The sequence below is a fragment of the Myotis nattereri genome (assembly GCF_964212035.1).
Source record: "Myotis nattereri genome assembly, chromosome: 7".
NCBI classification, from domain to species: domain Eukaryota; kingdom Metazoa; phylum Chordata; class Mammalia; order Chiroptera; family Vespertilionidae; genus Myotis; species Myotis nattereri.
The window spans coordinates 18,717,955-18,736,994 of NC_138082.1; the positions used below are offsets into that span (position 1 = coordinate 18,717,955).

General features: G+C 36.6%; 1 protein-coding gene across 1 annotated transcript in view; it reads left to right on the forward strand.

Annotated features, from left to right (window-relative positions):
• The window catches only part of SPAG16 (sperm associated antigen 16), a 640,972-nt gene that overhangs the window by 422,320 nt on the left and 199,612 nt on the right, over positions 1 to 19,040 (forward strand). Inside the window, exon 14 of the mRNA XM_081095737.1 lies at positions 15,310 to 15,375. Within this exon, the coding sequence (XP_080951863.1) occupies positions 15,310 to 15,375 (66 nt within the window). The remainder of the gene's footprint in view (positions 1 to 15,309; positions 15,376 to 19,040) is intronic.

Consider the following 19,040-nt stretch of genomic DNA (forward strand, 5'->3'; position numbering starts at 1 on the left):
TTCATGCTGTGTGGGGGAGTCGGAAGGAATGCTTCAAATGAGGTGGGTAGTTCAGTCCAATCTTCAATAAAAATCGGGCATTAAAAAGTAAAGACACTTCCAAGAGGAGCTACTAGGACAGCATTTACAAAGTCAATGATGTGTAAAGCCATATGCAATTTGCTTTGACTAGAGTATAAAATTCTAAGAAAAGGGATGGACGAAGGGAAAGGAGTCTGAAGAGTTACCGTGAACGTCTCCATGTGCTGGTCTACTGAACCTGTGACCAAAGTTGTTTTTAGGGCTATTGTCCTCCAGTACCATGGAGTGGGAAACAGAGCCATCTTTGGTTTATTTCTCCAGTTTCCCAAGCATTCATCATTTGTTAAATCTTGTGAGTGTGCTCTTTATGCTGCCTTTTGCATCTTTCCCTACTGTCTACATCCAACTGCCCCACCCTGGTTCACAGGCTCAGGGCCCTTCTCTCAGATGTCCAGACGACTGGCTTCTGGCTCCAGCCTCTACTTTTACTATAAGATGGGACTGGATGAGATTTTCAAAGAGAACAGTTCTAATCATGTCATTCACAGTCATAGACATTTTACGAAATCCCACTACCACCACATTGGGTGCAGTTTCTTCATCATGACATTTAAGGCTTCCCCCTATGGCCTATCTGTTTAATTATCTGCTTATGTGAAGTCACACATTCAGTGTCACAGCCATGCAGCCCTGTGGCCTGCCATCTCTACATGACAAAAGCTGTCTCTTCCCATGCCTTTGCTCTGTGCTGCTTTTACCTTGAACACCATCTTCCCCTCTCTGAAATTCTGTTCATCCTTTAAAATATATCTAAAATACACCTTTTTTCTTTATTTTATTGTTGAGTCTATTACAGATGTCCCCATCCCCCCTTTGCCTACCTCCACCCAGCCCCCTTCTTTGAAGATCAAAATTTTAAATTATTCTAAACATATGTGATTGTCTCCTCTTGTTTTTATGACATATTAGCTATACAGTAGCAGAACTGATACCACAGAAAACTGATTCAATATGTGAAAGACAACTTTAAATACCTTTTCCAGGCTCTCATCACACACCGCTGTGCTCGCAAGCCATGAGCCTGGCTTCTGGCTGAGTGGTGCTTCCCCTGTGGGAGTGCACTGACCACCAGGGGGCAGCACCTGCATTGAGCGTCTGCCCCCTTGTGGTTAGTGCACATCATAGTGACTGGTCGTTCTGTCTTTCAGTCAATTTGCATATTAGGGCTTTATTATATAGGATTGAATGGAGAGGTTATTGGAAAGTGACAAAGAGACATTAGCAATAGGTGCCAATGAAATTTGACAACCAAAAAATTAGTCCATTATTAACTAGGGGGAGGGAAACATAAGAAAAGAAACCTAATTTTCATATATTACTTTAATTAGGCAGTGACAATTATGAACATAATCTTAATAATATAAACATAGAGTGTTAATTTAACTATAAATGTTATATTAAAAGCATGGGGTGAGGGGAAATGGGATGCTTTTTTAATATAGTGTAAAAATTATCCATAATAAACAGAAAATCAAAAATAGCGTCTAATATGTATGCATCTGTTAATAGCGGTTTAAAATTTCATTCAGGGATATGGAGGTGAATACTAAGATTATGTAAAATAAAACAACTAAAGAAATTCCAACTTGGTTATCTCTAGGGAGTGAAATCACTAAAGACTGATCAGGTGACTACTGTTTTTCAGTATTATAATCATTCTTTGGTATCTGTAATGATAAAAGCATAATATGCTATTTAATCTAGACGTCCTTCAGGACAACCTTCTGGACAAAGCCAGGGCTGCAAGGGAAGCCGGGGTCCCCAGTGCCAAAGGGAATCCAGTGCCAGCAGCTGCGGGAAGGAAGGCCTACTCTTGCATGAATTTTGTGCATTGGGCCTCTAGTTATAAATAAAATCCAAAATGCTTAAATGACTTTAAAAGTATTGTTAGAAGTTTTTAAACTTTGATCATATATTTGGCAATAAAAGAACTTATAAATAATTAAACATTAATTTAAAAATTATAATATCTATTTGGGTCAGGGGTAGAAGACTGGCCTTCAAAATGTTTGTGGGATAAAATTAATAAATTTGATCAATAGGGCATTTTTACATTATGTATTAAAAGCATTAGGAACCTATAATTTCTGCTGTAATAACTTCTATTCTTAGAATTTATTCTCAAGAAATAGTCAAGATTATATATAAACATTTTTATCATTTGCCTTGTTTGTGGTTTCTTTTTCCATTGAAAATATTTTCTTTTCAAGTTTGGATAATTAGCCTATTCACCTTTATACTTATGCAAATTAATAAGCTGCTTCTTATAATTACTACCTCTAGGATAGTTCAGGGTTCTCTTTTAAGTGTTTTTAGCTACCTGGTTCACAAATTTACACTTATAGCGTTTTCCTCTTAAATTATCTTTTGGAATAAATGTTCTGCTTTCTAACTCCTGCCTTTAGCTTGATATAAAAAGGATACATCCTATGTTATATGTGTTCTTTGTATTTTTCCCACAATTGAAATATTATATTATGTTTCAGTCTAAATATTATATATTTAGATATAGATGTGGCTATGGTTATATATAGATATAGATATAAATATCTTCTTTCAGAAACCTTGAAAAAAAAGAACCTTTTTTCTACTAGAAAAAAAATTTCTTTATTAAAAGAAACAGTAAATCCTCCAAGTGCCCGTCAGTAATTGAGTGGATAAAAAAGCTGTGGTACAGTTACACAATAGAATACTATGCAGCTGTGAAAAAGAAGGAACTCTAACCCTTTGTGACAGCATGGATGAACATGGATATTATTATGCTAAGTGATATAAGCCAGTAAGAGAAAGATAAATGCCATACGATTTTACTTACATGTGGAATATAATGAGTAAAATAAACTGATGAACAAAATAGAACCAGAGGCATGGAACTCTGGAACAGACTGAGGAATGTCAAAGAGGGGGATGGGGGTGGGGAATGGATGCGACTGGATAAAAAGAGGTGAAGAGATTAGCCAAGGAACATATATGCATAGCCCATGGTCACAGACAGCTGTGTGGTGAAAGCCAGGGGAGAGGGGGTGGGGCTGGGATGATGTGGGGACATCTGTAGAGTCAATAATAAAAAATAAATTTTAAGACATCAACAAAGTAAATCTAATTTAAACACACACACACAGTAAATCCTTAAGCAGGCAATCAAATCTTGGTAACTTGAATTGTGGGGTACAATGGTGAGACAATTAAATAGATAACACAAAGAAATTTGTGGAAATGTACAGTCTATTTGCCCTGAGATTTCATTTGTATTTCTGTCCTGCCCTTATCAGGAAAGAGCTAGTGAAACTGACTCAGAACTCTAATAGTTGTGCTTCCCTCTGACCCTTACACTATATTTCCTTGGCATTGTTTCCAATAACTATGTTTCTTGTAAATGCCTCACTTAATGTCTTCCACATGAATTACATGAGGCTGGTGGCTTTACAGCGAGAGGTTTGTTTTGTTAATGTGGGGAAATTTTGAAATTGTGTACAGGAAAGGCACTTCTCCAGAAGGCGTTATGGTTCATTATATGCTGCCCGCTCCACCCAGGCTCTGCATTCTGTTAATTACTATGTCGGACATATTGTGACAAAATGCTTGTCTTCATTGAAGAAAATTCCCAAAGGGGTTGCAACTTTGGTGAAATTGAATTAAGTAAATGTAATTTAAATGAAGGTGCTTGAAAAAAACTATATAGTAACATTTTAGTCCGTTTTAATGCTCCTGGGAGTGTTTTTAAAACCCTTCTTTCTAAATGGGATCTTTCTAAGATCCTATGCAAAAGCTTTTACTTCTCCCGAAGAAAAGCTTGTTTCTTCAGCAATTCACCCTAAAACAAAGCAATCAGAAATACCATGTGCTGAAAAAATTCACAGCAGAGATTTTGTAGAGGCAAGGCAAACTAACATTAATAAATGAAGCTCATTAGGCTTGATTTGCATATTTAACTCATCTTAATTACACATGGATTCAGCAAATATTTTAAAAGCTGCAATCAATCTTTCACAGTCATGGTTAGTTATTTATATGAAATAAAATTAAAAAAAACAGGAGGCTTGTTAATTATTATGTTTTCAGTTTATATGCCAGTGGGATTATTTCAGTAATAGTAATAGAGTATATTTTTCTTTAACAACATATAAACCTGTTAGGTTACAATTCTTTGGTTTCACAAAGTTATTTCTAAAAAGATTTGCAAAAGCTAAATGTTAAATTATTATATTAGATATTGGACCCTGTTCAATTAAAAAAGGATCTTCATAAAATTCTTTGGCATTAATATTTAAACTTGCTAACTAAGGTAGTATCTGTAATGGAAATTAGCTACAGATAGCTGGTAATGAGAATGCCTTTCTCACTGCTGATATAAGCTTTTATTCTTCTCACCCTTGAACATGGTTTGCTTTCATTTCTTTAAGAGTATTTTTAACCCAGCTTGCATGGCTCAGTGGTTGAGCATTGACCTGTGAACCAGGAGGTCACAGTTCAATTCCCAGTCAGGGCACATTCCCATGTTGTAAGCTTGATTCCCAGTAGAGGGTGTGCAGGATTCAGGTGATCAATGATTATCTCTCATCATTGATGTTTCTATCTCTCTCTCCCTCTCCCTTCCTCTCTGAATATATATATATATATATATATATATATATATATATATATATATCTTCCAAAAGTTTTATATATATATATAAAACTTTTAATTGATTAGAAAATATGAAGTAAAATGCATATGGCACAATTGCACAATATAACTCTCTTTAATAAATTTAATTTAGAGAATTTTTAAAGAGGTTTTTTCAAATAAGCAATTATTTTAAGTTTATACTATAAGCAGTTATTTTCTAGGAATATGCAAAGGAATAATGCTCTGGGGAGATATTGCCTCTGTATTGCAGTGTGAGGGGCTTGCAGGACGAATGCGGAGGTACGAGGTGCTGTTCACAGGAAAAGCAGTGCATGTGCACAACTGTATTCTGTGCAACTGCCAGATGGGTGTGAGATTCAATGATTAGGACTCCATTTCCTAGTGTTTCTCCCTGAGGATTCTTTCATAAAATAAAAAATCCTGAGAGGTTAACACATTTTCCTGAATTGCCTTGAAAAGGCAGAGGTTACAGGTTAAAAAAGAAAGTTGATAAAGGGCAAACTTAGGAACCTTACTTAATAACTTTCCTAGCAATGTTATTAAGTAAGTGTGTGTGTGTGTGTGTGTGTGTGTGTGTGTGTGTTACTACCTCAAAAATAATTATAAAATACCTCTCATGAGCCAGCTCATCTCTGCAGCTATATTTATGAAGTGATGAAGATAATAGAAGTCATCCCGGCATCACAGAGCTTGCAACCTGCATATTATTACTAATAACTAACATTTACTGAGCACTTGCTATGTCCCAGGCAGCAATCTAAGCACTTTATGTGAATAACTTAACTCCTCATGATGATGCCATCATGTAGGTTATTCCTATTTTACAGATGATAAAATGGAGGCTCACAGTGTCCCAAGGACAAAGCAAAGCCCAAGTTCAAATTCAAGCAGTATTAGTCTGGACCCTGTGCTCTTAGTATGTCTAATTAAATATACACTCAGATATGACATAAAAATGAACTTTTCATTCTGAGATTGCATATTAACTCAAAGTATATTAATGTAATATATATAAACTTTATATATATAATGCAATGAATACTATAAGATAATGTCACAGTTTAACTCTTCCAACTAGCTAATGCCCTAATGGCTATTGCACTCTAAGATATTTTATGAGTAGTGGAATAAATATCTCTCCATCCCTTTGTTATGGGCTGAATTGTGTCCTCTCAATTTATATGTTGAAGACCTAACCCCCATGCCCTCAAAATGTGACTATATTTGGAAACAGGGTCTTTAAAGAGGTAATTAAGGTTAAAAGATGCCCTTGGGACGGACCCTAATCCAATCTGACTGATGTCCACATAAGAAGAGGAGATGAGGACACAGATACACAGAGAGGGAAAACCATGTGAAGACACAGGAAGAAGATGGCCTAAACACCAAGGAGAGGCCTCAGAATGAAACCAACCCTGTCAACATCTTGATCTTAGACTTCTAGCCTCCAGAATAGTGAGAAAATGAATTTTTGTTGTCTGAGCCACACTGTCTGTGGTACTCTGTTATGGCAGCCATAACTAACACACCCTTCACCCTCTCTGTGCTATCAAAAGATGAAACCACCACTCAATATTTGAAACAAACAAAAACCCTTGAGTTCATCATGTATTTAAGTGAGGAAGAGTTATACTAGTCAGAGTTGTACTCATTGAGCAAGCCCAATTGCTGATCATATCTTCAGTTTTGGGGAAGAGTTTACTTTGGATTGCGTAGGTTATAGAGGTTAGGTCAGGCTTAGAAGAGTAGTTGTGTTGGTTATTGAGACTTGAATTTTGTCTCTTACAAAAGTGGAATAAGGTTAATATCAGACTTAGAAACATGTTCCCTTTATTGACTCTTTGGCCAGTTGGCTTGTTTTCAAATCCTAAGTCTGATGCTATTTGGCTTTTCAAGTAGTGTTCACTGACGTTAGTTGTCATTGATTAATTATATAGGTTTAAAATAAGTTCTGGTTATTTACTCATAAGCAGGGCTATGGAAGTATTACTAATTGATTGGACAAGTTAAAACTAGTTCTAGTGTTTGCTAACATGGCTATAGAACAATGAATCTTTTCCAGGGAGTGTGGTTATTTTTGATTCTCAGTGGCCAACAAAAATTAAAACGTAGGACAAATAATAGAAAAGAAGATGACTAATGAATATATAAATGGTATTATATTTTACTTGTGTAAGCAACATGCTAATTACTTTTCACAAAGTTCTCCAACTCTAATTAAGAATTTAAAATATTTCATATGGTAGAAATTAAAAGAGTTACAGTATTTGAAGTACATAGCATAGTATTTATACATGAGAAATATTACCAATACATTTCCAATGAACTGAGTTCCAAATGCTATAATTTTACTACAGTATCACATTTTTTACCATCACAATATACTACCTCTCATAAAATTCACAAATAGCATGATTTAATTTATGCAAGCACTGAGGTGGGTAAAATGACACAGTAAAGAAAATTGAATGTATGTGCACATGCTGTACACAAAAGATACTATTTACAGTAGTTGCATTTAAGGATGACCTGCAATGAGAGACTAACTTTTCATTGCATAGTCTCTTGTAATATTTTGGGTTTTCTTTTTTCAACTATATCCCTGTATTTCTTTTCTCCAAAAAAATGTAGTCACTAAAAAAAAAAAATTAAAAAAAAGTGGGGATCTTTATATATATATATATATATATATATATATATTTATTGATTTTTTACAGAGAGGAAAAGGGAGGGTCAGAGAGTTAGAAACATCGATGAGAGAGAAACATCAATCAGCTGCATCCTGCATACCCCTAACTGGGGATGTGCCCACAACTAAGGTACATGCCCTTGACGGGAATCAAACCCAGGACCCTTCAGCCCGCAGGCTGACGCTCTATCCACTGAGCCAAACTGGCCAGGGCTGTGGGGATCTTTTTACTGAGAAGGGCATAAAGAAATTTTTGGAGTGATAGAAATGTTCTATATCTTAATCTGAATGGCAGCTACACAGATAATAAATAGATAAAAATTCATTAAGCTAAGTCCCCAAGGCGTGTGCATTTTACTGTAAGTTATATGTCACTAAGGAACTTTAACATATCAAAAATATTTTTTTTTAAATAGCTTTGTAAACAAAAAAAAAACAAAAACAACAAGCCTGAGTTAGGAAGGCTCACTTTATATTTTGAAATCTGTTAAACTTTTTCAAAGGTTATTTAATCCATTGGTAAATAAGTCATTATAGTGAAAATGAAGTTTGTGAACATCAGCTCTTTGATGATTTTGACGATGTTATGTCTGGTTACTTGTTTTATGATTATTTATGATTTTGTATTTCATGATTATTTAATGATTCTATATTAGACTTACTTGTTAAGAATTTTTAAACTTTTGTCTTGAGTATTAGGCTTCTGACATGTACTATTTCAATATTTTTCAGCTTTCCACATTGCAATATAGATAATAGAAAAGCTTTTAATATTTGAGGAGACAATATTAATCTTCCCACATAGGGTTTATGTCATTCAGGATAAGCTAGGGCAGTGGTCAGCAAACTGTGGCTCGGCAAACCGCGGATCCCGAGCCACATGCGGCTCTTAGGCCCCTTGAGTGTGGCTCTTCCACAAAATACCGGCTCTTCCACAAAATACTGAATTCTGCGCATAGGCCACGAAGTTTCAATCGCACTGTATATGCGCGCCCGCACGTAGTATTTTGTGGAAGAGCCACACTCAAGGGGCCAAAGAGCCACATGTGGCTCATGAGCCACGGTTTGCCATCCACGGATGGGCTGTGTTATCGTAGCACATAACCTCCAAATCACAGAAGCATTTACATCTTGCTTATGGTCTGTGTCCTCTTTAGGTTGGAAGAGAGGGCTCTGCTAGTCATACTCACCTAGGATCCAGGATGATGATCTAGCAGCCACCTTGAATGCTGCTGTTTTTTGCCCAAGAGCAAGGATATTTTTGAGGAGTATTGCACCTCTCATTAATAGAAAGGTGGGGTTGCAAAGAGCATGAGAGAGGTATTACATGTTATTTCCACTTACAACTCCTTGGCCAGAACAAATTATGTTTAGTTTTTCACTCAACAACTGTTTATGAGATACTGCTAGAGCTGTCTTGGGCCTTGGGGATGATAGAGTGGTGGACATGTTTCCCCTGTGTGGCTTAATTCTAGTGAAAGGAAACTAACAATAAATCAGAAAATAAATTCATTGAGTAAATTTATATGCTACAGAGTGATATGAAGCCCTAACCAGTTTGGCTCAGTGGATAGAGCGTCGGCCTGCGGACTTAAGGGTCCCAGGTTTGAATCTCTGGTCAAGGGCATGCACCTTGGTTGCAAGCACATCCCCAGTAGGGAGTGTGCAGGAGGCAGCTGATCGATGTTTCTAACTCTCTATCCTTCTCCCATCCTCTCTGTAAAAAATCAATACAGTGGGGCCTTGACTTATGAGTGTCCCAACTAACAAGTTTTTCGAGATATGAGCCGTCTCTCAGCTGATTTTTTGCTTTGAGTTGCGAGCTAAAATTCGAGTTACTAGCCAGCTTCAGATACCCCACCGCTAGTTGGCGCAGTGAACATCACAGTGAATGCCACAACATCAGCCCAGTATCACGTGTCTCACTCGTTCGCTTTTTGATTTGACATACAAGTAATTTGAGTTACGAGCTCCGTCATGGAATGAATTAAACTCGTAAGTTAAGGCCCCACTGTAAAACATATTTAACAAAAAAAAGAGTGACATGAAAGAAACAAAACAGGCTGACCTATTTGTTGGGTATCAACACCTGTTGAAACCACTAAGTCCTAGATTCTCAGGAGTTTGACCCAGTAGAAGCTTAGTTCCCATTCATGGAATGTACAGTCAGACGGTGCTAATTGGTGGCTTTTCTCTTTGTGGTGGTTCAGAAACTCAGGTTCGTTCCAGGGCCCCTCTACCTGCAGCTGAAAATGGGAAAAAATTGTGTGAGATATATTAAGGGCCAAGACCATATGCGACTTATTTCATAGTTGCCCATATTTCACTGGGCAGTGCTCAGTCACCTGGCCACACCTGATCTCAAGTCTGGCTGAGTGTTCAAGAAGAAAAGAGAAGGGATTTCATTAAAGTTTCTGATACTGTAATGAGAGGATATAAGAAAAGGGGCAGGAATACTAGATTTTAGATGTCAGTGAAAACTATGTGTTTTAGTTGAAAACAGAATGAGAAGGACAAGGACATGTCTACAGCTACAAAAAAACCCACATATGAAGTAGAGGAAAAGGAAGTATAAAGGCAGAGACATGCTAGGCCTGTTAGAAGAACAGGGAGGCCAATGTGATAGTGTTATGTTTTTATGTTTATATTAGAGGCCTGGTGCATGAAATTCGTGCACAGGGGGGGAGGGAGGGGGTCCCCTCAGTCCAGCCTGCACACTCTCCAATCCGGGACCCCTTGAGGGATGTCCTACTGCCGGTTTAGACCTGGTCTCCAGTATCGGGCATAAACCAGCAGTCTAACATCCCTCTCACAATCCAGGACCGCTGGCTCCTAACTGCTCACTTGCCTGCCTGCCTGATTGCTCCTAACTGACCCCCTTGCCAGCCTGACCACCCCTAACTGCCCCTGCCTGCCAATCTGATCACCCCTAACTGCCCCCCTGCCAGCCTGGTCGCCCCCAACTGCCCTCCCCGGCCTGGTTGCCCCTAACTGCCCCCCCACCAGCATGGTCACCCCTTACTGGCCCCCCTGCCAGCCTGGTTGCCCCACTCAGCCTGTTTGGTCATCCATTCAGTTGTTTCGGATGTGACGGCCCCTGGCATATATATATATATATATATATATATATATATATATATATATACTAAGTTGTTTATCTTGACAAGAAACAGGAGATTGCTGGATCAGAGTTCAGACCATGCATTTACTTACCGAGCAGTGTGTGTTAATTTGCCTAATTTCTCAAGGGGAGAAGCAGTAAGAGTCAGGTGCATCCTGCAGGTATAGTGGAATTATGTCCCATGAAAGGAAACCCCCAAATTATGACGTTAGAGCTTATCTATTTCTCCAAGAGAGTGAGATAGAGATTGAGACAGTCATTTATTTTAAAATATAAATGAACCCCCTCTAAGGGGAGGAAGGGAAGGCTTCTAGTCTTGTAACTCCTAGAATGTAAACAAAAAACACAAATTCCTCAGGGAGAGGTCCCCCTAAATCTCTCCAAATTTCTTTATCTTTAGGGTTGCTATTAATCTTTGCTCAGAAAGCCTTGACCATGTAGACAAATGAAGATATTCTGGAACACTGCACATGAGAAGCGAGAATGGTAAAGGGTGAGGTCAGACAGCCAGACCGGAGACCAACAGTACAGAGCCTTTGGAGCTAAGTAAAGAGTTTAGAATTTATTCTGAGTACAATGGTAATTGTTTGGATGGCTGTAAGCTGGAACTTGGCATGATCTGATTCAAGTTTCATTGATCAGTCTGGTGGCCATGAGAGAAATGGATGAGGTTTGGGGTGAGAGGAGGAGCAAGTAGATCGATAAGGATGCTCCTGCTGTCATCATGAACTGGAGTGGTAATGATGTAGAGTGACAGAAGTGAGCATATCAGGGCTGCATGTTTCAGGAAGAGCTGTATACTGGATGAGGAGTCGGCTGGAGGTGAGGGAAGAAGGAGAGGTATTCTCATTCTCAGGTCTTTGATTGCCTAGGTTGTTTGTTTGAACAACTGTGATGCCATTTACTCACAGGGAATGATTTGGCAAGGATCAAGCTGGGAAGTAGTGAGTTAAAAAGTCTGCTTTAGCATATTATGTCTGACAGGCTGTATCAGACAGGTCCCCAGCAGGGAGCAGATGACTGGGAAAACTTTAGTTGAATATTATAGAAATGTGAACAGGGTAAAGGGACCAAACACAGCACTCAACGGCTAGCAACCGTGGGAAGCCAGCACTACCTCTAGGTCTGAAGGGGCAGGGGAAGAAGAGTACTATTGGACACACATGGGCTGTAGCCATGGGAGAGGACCTCACAACAGGAGCTGTGGAATTAGGAAGAAGACAGGGTCACTGACAAGATCACAGCTGAACAAGTAGTTTTTTATCTGTCCCCTCTTTCTGCTTGTCGACATCCTGCTGGTGCTTTCCTCTGGCTGAGTCCAATCAGCCCAAGTGCCCAAGGTGATGGGGTTAGTAGACAGAGGGCACGAAGCAGGGCAGTGCCACATGGGGAATGACTGAGGGACAAACAGAAGAAACAGCACTGATGCCTCGGAGACTCCTTCCTTTCAAACGGCAGGTAGACAGCTAAGGGCAGAGATGTTGATTTGGAAGTTATCAGCATTTTCAATGGTTGCGAGCTAATATTTGTCAAGCTCTTACTTTATCTAAGCACTCTACTGAGATAATGTTCACGTGCATTATCTCATTTAATTTTCAAAACAAAACCATAGGTTAAACATTACCCCATTGGACACGGGTAGTGGTATTTAACATTTGGGTTTGTTTTGAGAATTAATGAGCAAACCGAAGCACAGTGAAGTGAAGCAATTTGTTTAAAGTTACATGGCTATTAAGAAGCGGTTCCAAGAATTAAGTCCCAGATGTTTCGATCCCCAGGGCCAATGATAGAAACTATTATGTGATCCTTGCACAGGGGTTCTCTGGAGCAATGACGTGTTAGGTCACATGATTTTTTTTTAATACTACTCTTCCCTCTTTTTAACTGCTTTGAAATAAAACAATTCTGACAAGATTTCATTAAAGAAGTTATTCTAAGCTTTAGTGTCCCGGTTTGGGCATTGCTTTTGATTAAGGTTATGTGCAGGCTAGCATATTAGAAACCCACATATTCCCTCTACCACCAAAAGAGCACATTCACTTTTATCTTGGGAACAAAGCTGGAGAGAAAAAGCTTTTTTAACTTTTCTTAATTCATGAAACATTTATCTTCTAGTCAGGTTTTGTTATAGCAGCACAAATGTGGGTCCGTCAGCATTTCCATTATTTCCTCATATTTCCAGGGCTTTTCAAGAGTGCCTTAGAGATTCCATTCCGAATTAAAACTTGGCCTTCAGGATTTGCGTCAGAAAACTCCATTTTCCTTACTAATTAATCAAATAGTGTAGAGGCTTGCAATTTAGAAGAGGGCCACATTTAAAACTTTCATTAATGCAAAAATATTTTGAGGCAAATTTGCTAATTGAAATATATCTTTAAATATTAACACGTACTCTACAAGCATAATGTTATATGACAATATGATACTAGTTCTCAAAAAAAATAACCATAAAAGTTCCTAAAATAATAATATATAAAAGCTAATCATAACAATTTATACTTCACCTTTTTGGCTTTGCAAGTAATTTATTTCCATTTGAGGAATTTGGATGCTTTGACGTTCTCAGCATAATTAATGTTATAACAGGATGACATGGGCAGTGGTCATTCTGAGAGAGTGCCAAAGTGTTCAATATATTTTTATGAAATTTAAATTCATATGGGTAATTTTGCAGTCTGTGCAAAGGGATTGATAGCATGTCTCAAGTCTGTAAAAATATCTGAAATTTAATTATTTTAAAGCAATGGTGAGTGCTGTTTAGAGCCTAGTAGTTAAAGCCTTTCCCACTTGGCCTAATTCCAAATATTCCATGAATGTCGGATAACAATGAGAGGCATGATGGTGACCACTATCTTTAATATCTCTTTTTTGTAGTCTTTTCTGTAATCTAACTACTAGTCTCACATGGCAGAGGACTAAGTAAATACAAGGTAGTGACAGAGAGTCATGAAGCCTTTTGAGCAAGCCTACTCTCTGATTTCTCTCTAGCCACATTGGCTCCTTGCTCTTTTAGAAAAACACCAGGTGAACTCTCAGTTGGGGACATTCACTCTAGCCTTTCCTTCTTTCTGAAATGCTTTCTCCACATGTCTGCTTGGTTAACTCCCTACTGATTTTAGACCTTCAAACCTTACTTCCTGAGTGTGGTCAAACCACATTGCTCTATTTGATCATTTGATTTTCCCTTTGCCCTTCAATCCCCAAACTCATGATACCCCTTCCCTTCCACAACTTTCCTTATTTTTATAATATTTATCTTCTGACATACTATATACCTCTTAAAAATATTAATTCCCTCCCTTTCCCCCTAGAAGGTCAATGCGGACAAGGTTCTTTGTTTTATTCATTGATATATCCTAGTGGTTGGCAAACCACGGCTCACAAGCCACATGAGGCTCTTTGGCCCCTTGAGTGTGGCTCTTCCACAAAATACCACATGCGGGCGTGCACTACAGTGCGTTTGAAACTTCATGGCCCATGTGCAGAAGTCGGTTTTCGGCCTGGGCGGGTCTATTTTGAAGAAGTGGCGTTAGAAGAAGTGGGGGGTGTCGGTCTGTCAGGTGACAGGAGATGAGGTGCAGGCGGGCGGTGGGATACGCAGCACAGGGGAGGTACATTGTTTTGAGGTATGTTCGCTGTGGTCGACCCCTTCCAACTCTCCCATCCACATTCTTCTATCTGAAACAAGTATACAAGACAAGTGTGGATGGGAGAGTTGGAAGGGGTCAAACTCAGCGAACGTACCTCAATCAGCTTGAGGACATTTTTAGCAAAGGCCAGCTTAAGAGTACCCTAATTAAGTTAATAACAATGTACCTACCTATATAGTTTAAGTTTAAAAAATTTGGCTCTCAAAAGATATTTCAATCATTGTACTGTTGATATTTAGCTCTGTGGACTAATGAGTTTGCTGGCCACTGATATATCCTAAGTATCTAGAATTGTCCCTGATGTGTTAATCACTGAAAAATAACTTTTTGAATTAATATTATGTTATTAGGTTAAATCTTAATTTCATACCATAATAAAAAATATATCGTCAATATTCCAGGTATATCATTTTCTGGTTCTTCTATAGAATTTCGATTATTTCCCTCAGGTAGTTAAGAATGCCCTTTGAACATTGGTGTAAAAGTGAAGCCATCCCTCTCCCATTGAAATCCCCTTTGTAATATGTTATGGGTCAATTTTCCTGGAATCATTTAAACTGAATCTTGGACATTTTTGTAGTTAATTGTAGCTTTGTTTAGAAAACATGATCTGAATGGGTACATGTGAAGTATGGTTTTCACAAGACAAATGTTTATTTTGTATTAAAAATACTACTGTGCATGTGTTATAACATTTTTATACTTGTGATGATCACAATGCCAAACTTTAAAAATTCTGAAATTTTTAAAAAAAAATGATCCTATAGCTAAAAACAAAAAAAGAGAAAGGACTCCACACCTTCAGTAGTGGTAGAAATCATGGGCTTCACTATTCAGCCCCATGGCGTGAAAACTGTACTAATGGCATAATGGAGATTTCACCTCCAATTCAAGGGTGTAAAAGCAAGGACACAAGAATTCCAGTGTAGATACCAGCCCTGGTGGCACACTCATCAGCACAGCACTGATTCTGAATGGTAGCTGATATCGAAAGCTAACATTTTCTATCATGAAACTATATTACTTTTATTATTGGACTAAAACATTGCTTGAAAACAAATACAATTAAGTATCCTTCGAGTTATTTTTACACATTGAATGGAATTTATTTGACTTTATTTCTGCTTTGTCTTCCTAGGGTAAATGTGAGCAGTCACTTTATGGTCACATGCATTCCGTCAATGATGCCACCTTCACTCCTAAGGTGAGTTCAGTTCTCCCAATAATTTTTTTAACTCTTCATATGTACAAATTCATTTTAATAAAACAAAATCCCAGGTGTAAATGTAGGTTAACAGGGTAAGTAGGAGAACACATTTGGGAATTAATTATGACAATGGAAAAAACATATAGGTAGTATAGGTTTGCAGAAGTTTAGAACACAAAAACATACAATTATAGTTGTAGGAACAATGAGGAACTCACCTATTGAACTTGACTCTAATGAGGTACATTTTTGAAAGCTTCTTTTCTAATTTTGGTGTCAAGAAAGTGTGATATAGACTTGTAAATATTAGTGCAGAATCATAAAATAACAAAAATGCTTGAAAGGCAACCCAAGAATAAACACCGTCAAAGAAACAGGGACTTCCTTCTGGGTAGAACACAGCCACCTTGAATGGACAAATGGACAGCTTTTCGATTCTTCATTGAAAGGTTTTAAATATTTCTCCTTTCATATAAACCGATGGCATCCCGAATATGTTTTTCTGAAGCTTGAGATATTTACATATCAGGATGATTTTTCCAGTGATGAAAATTGTTAAAACATTGCTTTGCATTGCTGAGCTAATTGCAGTTATCCTTAAAAGGGTTCAAATAATAATCATGGAAGGATGATTTAAGTTTGTTTCTTCTCAGATGGAAGTGATTTGGCAAGATAGATGACCTCTTAAGTCCTTTCAAACTCTATGATTTAATTATACCTAACATTCTAATTTGTCTCCAAGTTCCCAGTAGAATGTGAATCTTAATTCCATATCCCTCTTCCAGTTAGCTAAAAAAGAAATCTGGTAGGTTCCCTATATCTAATTTCAAAATGACAGCATTGTCAAAATTCTGTTACTGTTGTGCTGTTATTATTCTTTTAGAAAGAGAAAAAATGCAAATTAATTTTTTTTTCTACTAAAGGAAGGTTGTTTGCTCCACCTGAATTATGCCAATGTCACTGTCAACCCTGGAATGTTAATAATGAGCTCAACTACAATTATATTTCAAGAAAGGAATTTCCATTTGATTGACTTTGTTGAGCCAACATATTATGGATCAGTTCTAGATACCAAGCAAAATTTTATTTCTAGCATATTACAAAGCCATTTAAGCAACATGGACCCATATAATGTGGATATTTATGCCAAAATTCTATTAAGTGGCTTGCAACTTTATGTACCCTAGGAAAATTGAATGGAAGCTAAAATGAAGTAAACTAATATTTTGTGAGTTAGACATTTTAGATGGTAAGCAATATTGTAGCTGAAAGAGACACACCATTTAACATACTAAATAGTAAAATTTAATAAATATGGAAATAGCTAAATCAGATTTATGGAATCAGCAATCAAGGGAGACACACATTAATTATACATATTTCAAAGCCAAAATGATGAATATGAGGTCCAGTGTCCAGTGTCACGGAGGCTAACCTAGTTTTGTTTACTCACTTTGTTCACACTAAAATGCCTGTCACTACACAGTTCCAAATCAACATGCCAGGACTTCACTGAATTGTTCCATCAATTTATTTCTTCTCTGCTGCAAATATTTAATAACTAATTAAGGAAATAATATTTTATGATGATAACTGACACTCCTAAGTGAAGTTTACACTCACTATGCCAATTGATTTGAAAGCTATTTTGTTGCACACACCTGCTGAGAAATTGTCACGAGATCAGTAAATTTTAGTTACTGAAAGAGCAAAAAGACTTGTAGGGATTTCTCAAGAACATGGCATTGTGACATATTTCGCTTTCAAACAAACTATCAGACAAAGCTGTGATAATAAATGCATTATAAAGTACATATATAGCAGGCAGCAATCTGAATTACCTAGTATTAAACTTACTAATTGTTTGATGCCTTAGGTTACCTTCATAAAAAATGTATTCGGCTATTTATATAAGCACAATTTTAGGAAAATTCCACAATTTCAGATTTGTAAGCAGAAATCACAAATGTAAAATTCAGTGTTACCTAGCTAGCAACCAGGAATCACAGAAACAAATACATAATATACAATATGTATGTATGGTCCTTAAAAGCTATGTAAATTTAATTTTTATTTTATATAGTGTTAGGGCTCTGGTGTCTTTATTTCTTACCGATATTTCTAATGGAAGAAGATATTTATGTAAAACCTCTTTTTAAAGTAACCTGTTAATGTCTGTCCATGGGCTATGCATATATATGCATAAAAATTCATTGGTTAATCTTTTTCTGCTCCCTCAACCCTTTCCCTCTGAAATACATCAATCTGTTGTAGCTTCAATATCTCTGGATCTTTTTTGTTCCTCAATTTATTTTGATCATTAGCTACCACGTATAAGTGAGATCATGTGATACTTGTCTTTCTCTGACTGGCTTATTTCATTTAGCATAATACTCTCCATTCTTTAATGAAAAACAGAAGCCATCAGAGAAGAAATTTCATATCTTCCTACTACTATGTTAAGTAAGAAATGATATAGTTATATTTCACTGGAGCAAAAATGGGTACAAGCTTCAGTAGGAGTATTTTTTTCATTTTTACATTTAGAATATACAATTTAATAACTAGGCAGTTAAGAGCTTTACATTTGATCTGAGATAGGTTAATTACTTTTTCTAAGTTGGTTGAATATGGACATAAATGAGTTAACTCATTTTATATTTCCTTTAAATCACAGACAAATAAGTACCTGCAATTAATTGCCTACCTAGAAAAGTTATCTTCACAGCATTTTAGGAAAGGAAACTCAATTTCTGATTTTTTAAAATTGTGTTTGTTATTCAATCTCAAACAGAAAGTACTTAGCATCTCTCTCCAGCCCCTTTATATAAAGCAATGCAAGTAACATTTAGGTTATGCAGCTATTGATCCTCTGAAGGACAAATGATGTCAGGCAGCACTTATACACCAAAAACATTTCAATTTTGTTTATTTCTTCAGCAATCCAACTTGATGTCAACTACCATTTAACCTGGCCAATATTGATATTTCATGTCAGTTATTATTCATTATTGCAACTAGATATTGCATAAGTCGAAACTTTTAGATATGTGATAAAAACAACAACACTAAAGCAGGTTCTATTTGAGGAAATTGGAAACAACAACAGAATAAAAAGTTAAGGGACTTGTAACATGCTAATTTTATTTTATAACATATTTGAATTATTTCAATGTTCCTACATATCTAAAAATCAATTTTATGTCTTTTAAACTAATCTCATACTGCAACATCCTTAAATTAATCATTTATGAAATAATCTTGCCTTAACATAATAAAATAATTTGATTGAAAAATTAAAGTAAAAGAATTTGTACAAACAGAAAATACAAATTAGTTAGAAATTACTTTTAGATATAATAAATTGATAGAGGTTTTTACCCTTTATTTCTACTTTGTTTTGTTAGAATTTAAAAATGTAAATAACAAAGAATAGTACATTTAAGATTATACCACCTGCCCCCAAAGTTTAACTTTTAGAAATTTATACAGTTGGGTAAAGATTACTTTAAGCATGTGTAATTTTCTTGATGGTTCCATGAAAATTAGAAGTATCATAATGATGTCATATATCTTCATACTTCCTCTTTTACTATAAAACTAATCATTTGTTTTTCTATATGTACATCTTTTGAATGACCGTATTTTTGGCATATATGAAA